The sequence below is a fragment of the Arvicola amphibius genome, chromosome X (genome assembly GCF_903992535.2).
Source record: "Arvicola amphibius chromosome X, mArvAmp1.2, whole genome shotgun sequence".
NCBI classification, from domain to species: Eukaryota; Metazoa; Chordata; class Mammalia; order Rodentia; family Cricetidae; genus Arvicola; species Arvicola amphibius.
In genome coordinates this window covers 77,113,275-77,124,321 of record NC_052065.1, presented here as the reverse complement: position 1 = coordinate 77,124,321, position 11,047 = coordinate 77,113,275, and the positions used below count along the sequence as shown (strand labels likewise).

The following is an 11,047-nucleotide window of genomic DNA, read 5'->3' as shown; positions in this document are numbered from 1 at the left end:
AAACAGCATAATACTGACTCTGTTGCATAATTATTCACAATTACATATGCATGTCTACAAAAAAAGAGTACGTATGGCAAAAAGAAATACAAAATGTAGGGTTATAAGGAAAAATGGCACCAGAAAATTTAATGTTGGAGTCAAGCTTTGTCCTGAAAAAGATAATGAGAATAAGAAGAAGAATGATGAAAAATAAACCAAAAAGAAGGGTGCCCTATGGGCAGGAAACCACCCAGCTAAACTTCCTTCTTATGAAAATGGAAAAGGAATTTTCTGCTTTTACCGTTCAACAATACAATACAAACTGCTGCAAATGTAATTCAATGAGGTTAGGCTGCATGCCACATAAGTAGTTAAACTTGGCAATGTTTAACTTTTTTTTGAGTGTTTCTGGTTTGGGGGTCATTAAAGGTACACAATAAAGGGGTCATGGAATCTTCAACAGTTGCTGAGAGCAGGAATGTAACAGGCTATCCCTGTATATAGTCCCTGAGAGAAAAAGTTGTGAAAAACTATGAAAATCCGGGTTTGCATTGGATTCCCCATAGTGATAGAAGTAACAGAAATATATTTGCCAAGGAGAACTGTTAGAGAGAGAATGGAACAAGGACACAAGAGAGATGTGTGTTAGAGACATAAAAACTGGAAGAGCAGCTTTATGTCAAAAATACCTGGAAGTTCAATTATTACGTAGTTATAATTTCAAATATTTTAATATATTGAAGAAATTGTGTTTTTAGTTGAAATTTTATAACTTATGCCTCCAAAGGAAATGGTTTTATCTAGTGTCACCTTTAAAGAAGTGATTACATTATGGGAGTAAAATCTTCCTAAATGAGATTATGCCCTCCTAATAAGAATAAGGAACCTTGTTTAGCATTTCCATATGGGGAATTGAAAAGAAACAGCCCATAAAGATGATGTTCTCACTAAACACCTATTTCTAACAGGATCTTGATTTAAGAATTTCTCACCTTTAAAACTGCGAGTAATAATAGTCTTTGGTAATAAACTATCCAAGCTATATTATTTCACTATTGCAATAAGAATGGATTAAGACAGCCTTTCCGACCAAAGTTTCTAGATCAGGGATTTAAAAATAATTATTTATAAGCTTGTATTCTGCTACTACTTTCACTTGTTTTTGTATAAATACAAGTTTTATAAAGTGTTTTTTATTTTTTTATTTTAAAATATTTGTAACTGATTTTATGACTGAGACACTAAATTTGAAGACTTTTTAAGTAAAATGTAGCTGCTCATATAGAATTGTGTTGTGAACAACCTTTTATTTCTATTATCATCACTGTATTTTATCTAATTCATCACATAACCCTTAGAACACAACTTTTATACACAGAAAGGCCTTGTTTTTGATTTGAGAAGTTGTTGGTTACTTAAAATTTACAGTTGTATAAAAAAATCACTTATTATTTATGTGTTGCACAGAACTGCTCTTAAGTTCATTTTTGTTCTTTTTATTATTGTTTGTATATTATATGAAGGTATGCATGCACATATCTGCCAACTGTTCCATTCATCAATGTATTTGTCCATCTAATTTCCTTACAAATGAATTTTAAATTTACTACACTGGCTTTGTTCTCAACTGTCTTGATATCTTGATATTTTACAAAAATATTATAAAATTTGTGCTCTCACATATTTACACATTTACCAATGTCCCATAAAAAGAAAATACTTAGGAATATCCTGTTACAAGCAACAAAAATATTAATATAGAAAATTTCACAATTACTTTTAGAAATTATAGATTACTTGTAGAATAATTTATTAATAATTGCTGAAATTACAAAATAAATAATCCTTCTGAGACAAATTTTAACATAAAATGTTACTCTTCTTTAATGAAGGTTGAAATGTCAGCAAGACATTCATATCTTTAGGGATCTAATGTTTACTTTTACTCTTTTTTTCTACTTTTCTACATATTCATTTACCATTGCATCTATAGTGATGTTATAAAAAAATTAAATGGCACTTCTTTTAGTATTGTGCATTTTTGTTCATGTATTCTATGAGTGCTCTCCTTTTGAGGACAGTATATCAACTACTACCTTACATAGTTACATTTTATACTTTCTCAAAGCTAAATTTCTGGTTTGATATTTCAAATCATACATATTCAATGTATTGGAATGCCTCTTTTTTAATTAATGAATTCCTTATAGTTACCCAAGTCATTTATACACTGCCCTTAACTAGTCAAATTGCTTTATTTGACTTCTAGAGACAGATTCCACATTGCTTTACTTATATAATGACATTTTCAGTTTTTTAGAATTCTGAATGACATATATACTTTGCATATTATACAGAATAAAAATCTTTAAAAATGGTAACAATAAGCACATGTAGTTTAAGATCAATTATAGTGTTAGTCTTGGCCCAAGACTAAACAAATATTTGTCTCTAATAAATTCAATATAAATTACCTCAGTGATTCAAAATATTTTTAGATAAAGCTGTGCTATTGTTTTTTAACTTATGTATATTATTAAAATTATTATAGAGAAGCATTTGTATTTTAGCATTAAAATAGATAACATATGGATATGTATTAGAAATTAGAATTACTGAACATGACCCAATAGTCTAAGGAAGCCATACTGCCTAAAGTAAAACCATTTTATTTGGGGCATTCAAGGAAAAGACATACCTAGTGTATATATGGTTCTCTTTCCTGCCTGGTTTGCTTTAGTTGGAAGAAAATGAAACAGAAGTTTCAAAATAACAACTTTACATGTGTTTTTATTCTTTGTCTGAGTAGTAATGAGATCATATTAGTATGCTGTGCCATAATAAAACATATAAAGTCTGCTTGTAGGTAGGCAATTTCATGGCCTATTTGCTACATCAGAAAACTTGAAGACTTTATCGGAACATCTTGTATATGCTTTCATGACTTAAATTGTCTCGCATTATATGTATATGTATATGTATATGTATATGTATATGTATATGTGTGTGTGTGTATATACATACATATATATTATAGTTTGGTATTCAGATATTCTATGCCATGCATGCATTATGAAGCCATAATACCAAACAGACCCATAGATTTGCTGTTTTTTTAATTGGCATTATTATTGAATATACATTCTTTTAAAAGTACATTTTAATTAAATACATTCATTCACATATAAACAGTAGACAAGTTTCCTACCATCTACGATTTCTTAGCATGCAAATCTTAAAAATCTTCTCAGCAAAGTTGCACAATATCACAAACATGCTACGAATTAAAAAAAAGAGGTCATGTTTAGAAAAACTTCATAAACCAAAAAAAAAATCTATGCATTCTCAAAAATTTGCAGGGTAGACCAACGTTAGCTAAATGGATGTAAAAGAGTAGAGAGGAGATTAGTACCAGTCATTTTTTTAAAGAATGTTCACTTACAAAAGATTACTCCTTAGGTTTAAGATCACTTTTAGTAGTCACATAAGGAATAACTACAGAAGTTTAATGGAAGCTCTTCTTGACGTTTCACCTTAGACAACAAAATATGCAGAATTTTATTGTCATTATAGTATCCATTTATATTTATAATATTCAATTACTATTTGTATCCTTTAAGTATTGTCAATTCACAAATCTCTCTTTTTTGTGTACAGAATAAATAAATTCATTCTTGGTTTTTCTATTTTTGTTGTTTGGAAATAAATTTCCTTCATTTGCTTTGAATTTTTAAAATATCCCTATGACAAAGTTTTTAACCCAAACTTAACCTTTTGACTGCACTAAAGTATTTTCCTCTTTTAAATAACATTAAATTATAATATATTGTATAATGTTTAAATACTTGAGATTTTCTGTGTTTTATTCAAGCATTAAAATGTGCAAAGTTCTCAAAGATAGATGACTTTAAAAAATCAATTGCCATTTTATATATATATATATGCTAATATATTAGCTTAAGTTTAACTTTTAAATAATATCAGATATTGATTTGTTAAGTAATTTATTTTTCAAAAGCAACATATGCACCTTTGGAAACATAAAGTTAATCCCTAAAGGTATAAATTTTTATTGTATATTATATTTTGTTTAATGATTAGTTTTTAGTTTTAAATAAAAAGTAGACTGATGACTGGGAAAATCAAGTCATATAATACCAGAATTCACTATGTTTTGTTGGTGATTACTAAAGAACTTGTACATTTTTAAAATGCCCTAAAATTCATATTAGAAATTTAAGGGAACCTGACAGTGGTGGCTCATGCCTTTAATTCCAGCCCTCAGGAGACAGAGACAAGCAGATCTCTGTGAGTTCGAGGCCAGCCTAGTGTACAGAGTGACTTTCAGGATAGGCTCCAAAGCTACACAGAAAAATCTTTTCTCAAAAATCAAAACAAAAATATAAAAAAACAAAAAAAACCCAAAAATATAAATTGAAAATATATTTTCGCCAGGCAATGGTGGTGCATGCCTTTAATCTCAGCGCCCAGCACTCGGGAGGCAGTGACAAGCAGATCTCTGTGTGTTCGAGGCCAGCCTGGTCTACAAGTGCTAGTTTCAGGACAGGTTTCAAAACTACAGAAAAACCTTGTCACAAAGCAAATGAACAAACAAACAAACCCCTCCAAAAAAAAAAAAAAAAGTAATAAGAGAAAGAAATGTAAGGAAAAGACCTTTTCCCTGTTAAATAAGACGTATTTTTAAAAATTGACTCTGATTTTTGAGGATCAAAGTACTTATAGTTTTGTTTTTACAGTATAAGAATTAGAAGGCCAGTTTTAGTGGTACACTTTAATCATAACACTCTGGCGATGAAGGTAGGTGGATCTCTATGAGTTCAAATCCACCCAGGACTTCCTAAAGAGTGCTGGGTCTGTTAGGGCTATGAGAGTGTAACTTAAAGAAAAAAATATTCAGAAATATGACCGGAGGTTTGAGAGATGGCTCAGTGCATAAGACCACTTGATGATCTTGTGGATGACCTGGTTTGAGTTCCCAGTAACCACATGGTGGTTCATAACCATCTGTAATTCTAGTCCCCAAAGATGCAAGGGTCTTCGCTGACCCCTATAAACACTAGGCACACATTTGATACACTATACACATGTTGAAAAGAAATTCATACACATAAATTAAAATAACTTTATTCTTGAAAAGCAAGAATTATAAGCTTTAGTATTAGGACTGCTTCAAGAATTTTTATTTTCTCATTTGCTTTTATACCTAGAGTATTTCTAAATACTGATGACATGCTGAATCTATGTAGGATACACTAACTGTCCTGAGTGTGTAAGAAATAATTTGTTACAGCATGTTTCAATAAAAGTAAATAATACTATTAGTGTATGCATATTAAATAATTTCAGATGAACAATACTATTTACTCAGGAATTGCTGTGATTGTATCTTTCAGCACAGAAGTTAGAATTTGTGAAATCTGATTGGTCTTCATATAGCATGTCATTAATGTATAAAAAGTTCTACAAATATTTTTGAGTTATGTCAATCATTACAGAACTTGTATTCATGACATACTTTTCAATCAAATGGTGAATAATCATGGAAATATGGTATGATAAAATGACAAGGATCATAAATAAAATCTTAACACTTAAAGGAGGATATTTTGACTCCAAAATCATTATAAACAATATAAGTATTTTCTTTGTTCTCAATTATAATTCCATATGCTACGTAAAATCTCATTTATTTCATTGAATTCTGAGAAGAGAAATAAAATTAACCAAATGGAAGGGTAGCTCTCATAATATTAATACATTCATTAACGGTTTGTGGAAAACTGCATTTTTATTGTTAAACCCAACTTTTATTATATATCTTAGCCATTTATTGACACTTTTCTAATTGTTCTCTTAAATTAGATGATTTGTTTGCATATAAGATGGTATTTAATCCATTTCTAACTTCCCAATTAAAGAAATTATTATCGCTTCCACCAGCTTAAGCTAAAAGTTTCACTTACATTTATTTCTTTTCTTTTTCCTTAGTCGTTGGTAATAAATAAAAAGTACTAGGTGTAAAGTCACCTGTACGAAAATTTAATCCCCTCCCCCAAATTCTTATGATGATGGTGTATAATCATAAAGGAATATTCTTAATTTTCTTCACCATGGGCATCTTTAAATGTTGTCCAAGTAACAGCTTTGAAAACTTATAGAAAACAAAACTTAAGTTAAACAGTCAAGTTTTAACACTAATAGTAATTTTACTAAGCACATTTTTCTCAGAAATCCTGTGCTATAAGCCTTATAAAACCCTTGGCAACATTGTTATTCTTTGGAAGTCTATTATGAGTAGTCAATACTTAAGTATAAGAATGAAAATATCATCAGATGTTTCTATTCAAATAGAGATTACATTTAATATATTTTTTCCTCACGGTTTTCAGCTATTGAAGCTTCAATTTTTTCATATGGTTACATAGATCCTCAATATTTCTATTCTGATTGTTCTTATAAATATGTAATTTTACCTGAAATTCATAAAGGCTGATCTTTAGAATACAGTAACACTTCAAATATTAAGTTGCAAAATCATGTATGACTTTTTATTGTTTTTATTTCCTGGACCTCTTCTTTAATTTGTATTGGACCTACATTTTTTTAAAAGTGTCTGGTTAAAAGTGATGTTTTGTGCTTATAACTATGACTTTAAAATGATATTTGGGGCTGAAGTTATGTCTCAGTGGGTAAGATCACTGGCTTCTCTTCCAGAGAACCAGGGTTCAATTCATTTTATATATTTCTATAGCTTCAATAATATAAACTAGGTTCATCAATCACAAAAATTATCTTTTTCTTATTTCTTTTCCATATAAATTTAGATGCATAATACATGCTGAAAGTGTTCAAACATTTGGTGACATATCTAACTACTGTGGGTTTTAATTCTCTGGATGATTTAATTCTTACATGTTAAAGATTTTTTTTTGTCAAACTCATAATAAATATTTCCAGAAAAAAAGATGTACAACACAGTAGCTTTTACAAATTTTTAAAAATTTAGAATCAAAAATATTATCCAATTTTCATATTAAGGAAAATTATGAAGTTCCTAATACACACACAAGCATACACACACACACGTGTGTGTGTGTGCTTGTGTGTGTATGAAAAGTTGAATGAGGTTCAATGCAAAACAAAAATATGAAACAGTATATTTTTTGTTCAACAGTGTGCACACATAAGAAAAAAATATAAAAGGGTATGCACATACTAAAATTGAGAATGAATTTCTTCAATAATGTTTATAAGGTTCACGATTATGTTTAGGTATTATATTTATAATCAATAAATCAGTGATTTTCATTTTGAAAATATTGGAGTATGTATATACACACAATTGGATATCATTACATAGAACTATCCAATTTTCATTTTATGGTCAAAAAATTTTAAATTTGTACAATTTTTTAAGGTTGTTAATGAAAATGAAAATTCTGTAAAGCAATAAAAACAAACAACTGACAAGAGACATCAAACATGTTCTTGTGACTGGATCTGTCTTATGAGTGAGTTATATATTCTAAGAAAGTTATTTAAGTTTCATACAATTTGATTGGTTTTTTAATTTTCAAAGATGCTTATTCTGATGTTAAGAGTTATATGGATTAAAATATTAAAGTGAGGAGAAGAGGTTACTGCAATGAAACATAGAGAATTTTTACTTTAGAAATTGTATTGCACATGAAGAAGCTGCAGAATAATTTTTTTGTTCCTAATGTTTGGAACCAGCACGTTTTGTTTTAAACTTTTTGAAGGAGCAAAGGATAATCTTTTGGAGTTAATAATGCTTATATAATAGATGAGAATTATAACCAATTCAAGGAAAAATTCTCTTCCTTAATGACACAACTGTTAATCTTTGCACATAGATATATTCAAGGTTAACAAGAAACAATAGGTCATTAGTTTTTCAGCAGCAGTGTATAAAATGTTTAAAGGTAAAAAAAGTTAGTGCAATATTAAATATTCTTCCTATTTTAACATAGTCTACCTGTAGGTATGAATTATATACATTTAGAAAAACAGCTATTAAGGATGCTTCTTAGAATATCATCAAATATTAAATATCATGGAAAATATTTTTAAGTCACCATCAGATTTTGAATAGACATTTATAAATGCAACAGTTTTCTAAGACCACCAACTGCAAAACAAGAGCATGACATTACTAATAGCAATTTCCAATACTTCTTCAAAGATACTAACAAATCAGTAGAATGCTCCCAACATATTTATAAAGAAAAAATAATACAAATAAATAAGAAATACTATTCATAAAATTTAAAAAGAATTTTCCTTTTAAATCATAATTTAAAATGAAATTATGGATCACTTTAAGAGTCTCACATTCATTTCCCCTCCTTTGATTTTAAAAGAAAGTGGTGACTTTTCACTTTGCCAGAATCAGAAATAAGGACACTGCTAATAATATTTTCATGGTAGTAGTTACATTAATATTATTAAAATGAAGACAGAAATATTATCAACTGGCTCCTTTATACAATTCATAAAAATTAAGAGGAATAAACTTTATTCTACAATTTACTAAGGATAAAGATTATGTAAAGAATTCAAACAACTGACAATTTTATATTTGAAAATTATGTTCTTCACTATAACGAAAAAGATTTTCTCTGTATACTTGGCAAAATAAGATTTTACACGCACACAGAAAAAAAACAAAGACAAAACAAAACAAAACAAAAATCTGTGAATTGACAGAAATAACCTCCTATTACAAAGGCGCTCAAGCTAAGTAGGTAACAGCTAAGGCTAAACAAACTGATCATCGTGGTTCTCACCACCTGCCCCTTGCTTGGCCCAGAGTGACATTTAGTGGTTTAGAGCCTACTACACGACCATTCATCTCATCTACTGCTTTGGTAGCCTCTTCAAAAGAAGAGAAGCAGACAACACCAAACCCTTTGCCTTGTTCCACTTCCATCATCACTTTGGCTCGACTAATTGATCCAAAGGAAGAAAATTCTTTCTTCAGTTTTTCATCATCGATGGTCTCATCCAGGTTCTTAATATAGATGGGCACTCCTGGAGGCCTACTTTTTTCTTTTAATTTCAGCCTTTCAAATCTCCGCCTTAACTCAGCCAAGCGTTCAATTTTTTTCTGTGCTCTCCCTACATATAGGACTTTTCCGTCTATTGACTTGCCATTCAGGTCTAGCACAGCTTTTTGGGCAGCTTCATGTGTCCCAAATCTTACAAATCCAAAGCCTTTAGATTTCCCACTGGCATCTCTTATTACTTTAACACTCTCTGTTGGACCATATTTACTGAAAAGTTCCTTTAGTTTTTCATCATCCATGTCATCTCCAAAGTTTTTCACGAAAACATTGGTAAATGTTGCTCTATCCCTTGTTCTGACTTCAGCTGCTCTCTCTTCAGGAAATTTGAATCGGCCCACATACAACTGACGGTTGTTGAGCCGGACTCCGTTCATGTGCCAGATAGCCCTATTGGCAGCAGCAAGGCTATCAAAGTGGACATAGGCATAACCCTTAGAGCCATTGTCATCACATACAACTTTACAGGAAAGAATGTTCCCAAAAGCAGAAAATAAATAAAACAGGGCCCTATTGTCTATGGATTTATCCAAGTTTTTGATGAATATATTTCCAACTCCAGACTTTCTTAAGCGGTCATCTGGCTGTGACCACATGAGGCGAAATGGTTTACCATTAATTAAATCAAAATTCATTGTGTTCAAGGCCCACTCAGCATCCGCAGGAAAGCGGAAGTTAACATAGCCATAACCCAAGGGCTTGCGGGTCACCGGGTCACGGCAGATTCTAGTGAAGCGTAGAGGGCCAGCAGGTCTGAACTTCTTATAGAGCATGTCCTCTGTGACATCAGGGGCCAAGTCACCCACATACAGGGCAGCCTTGAGGTACTTCTTTTTCTTGCCAGCAGTATTAGGTTCCCCACTCCCCATCTCTGAGCACTTAGAAGAAGCTCTCTTGGGAGAGGGGGAGGAGGCGCCTTTCTCTAATCTAGGGGCCAAACAGCTGTTCTTGAACAGAAACAAGCCAAGGCAGGCGAAGGGAAGCTAAAAGAAGACTCAGATCACTGTTGAGGCTGAGGCTGAGAAAATGAAGTTCAGAAACAGCTGGTCAGCAGGCTCAGAACAAATGCATCAGACAAAAAGGCCACCCCAAAAGCAATCTGGTCTCCCGAAGAGGACTTAGAATTTTTACCCCTTCAAATTTCAAATTGCTTTCAAAAGCCTGCATTAAGAACACAATAGCCCCTTCCCGGTTAAAATTAAAGAAATCACCAAGGATCTGGCTGGCTCCCCACATCTAGCTTTGTCAACAGAGGCCTCGCGACTGGCTTTCTGAAAAAAAAAAAAAAAAAAAAAAAAAAAAAAAAAAAAAGGCCTCCAGCTCCTGTAGATTTAAAACGCCTGCAACCCCTGCAGGGCCAAGTGTATGTATTCCTCTGCCAACCAGGGTCAGGCTGGCTAGGTGCTCACTAAGGCCTTTCTTTCTACATTCAGCATCAGCAAAAGGGGAAACACAAGACACTTGGTGCGCTGGAACCAGCAGGCAGGCTGCTAGGAGCGGATTACACAGAGAGACAGACACACAGACACACGCATGGGGAACCGGAGACCGCCCAGATCCCCAAGATGCCCACTGGGTACGGACCGAGTGAGGCGCGGTGATTTCTGCAGCCTGAGGCTCTCGGCAGGTCCGGAGGGACTGACTGGCAGCCGCGCTGTGGGTCAGCTCTGACGCGGGGCGGATCTAGACAGATATGGGCGGAGTCAGCAGAGCAGGGCAGAAGCGCCAAGAGCGGACCCAGTGGGGACAGATGGACAAGGATTGCTTTATGCAGTACAGAACAACCAAGGACCAAAAGAGACTAAGATCTTGCAGCTGTGCTGTGCTAGGAGGGCGGAAGGGACACTGGGAAACCTGGAACCTTGCTAAGTAACTTCCCCTGCATGCGAGAGAGAGAGAGAGAGAGAGAGAGAGAGAGAGAGAGAGAGAGAGAGAGAGAGAGAGAGGAGAGAGAGAGAGGA

At 32.6% G+C, this 11,047-nt stretch overlaps 1 protein-coding gene across 1 annotated transcript; it reads right to left on the bottom strand.

Moving 5' to 3' along the window:
- Positions 1 to 8,806: 8,806 nt before the first annotated feature.
- Pabpc5 (poly(A) binding protein cytoplasmic 5) lies at positions 8,807 to 9,955 on the bottom strand. The gene has a single exon (XM_038317151.1). The coding sequence runs from the start codon at positions 9,953 to 9,955 to the stop codon at positions 8,807 to 8,809; it is 1,149 nt and encodes a 382-aa protein (XP_038173079.1).
- Positions 9,956 to 11,047: the final 1,092 nt, after the last annotated feature.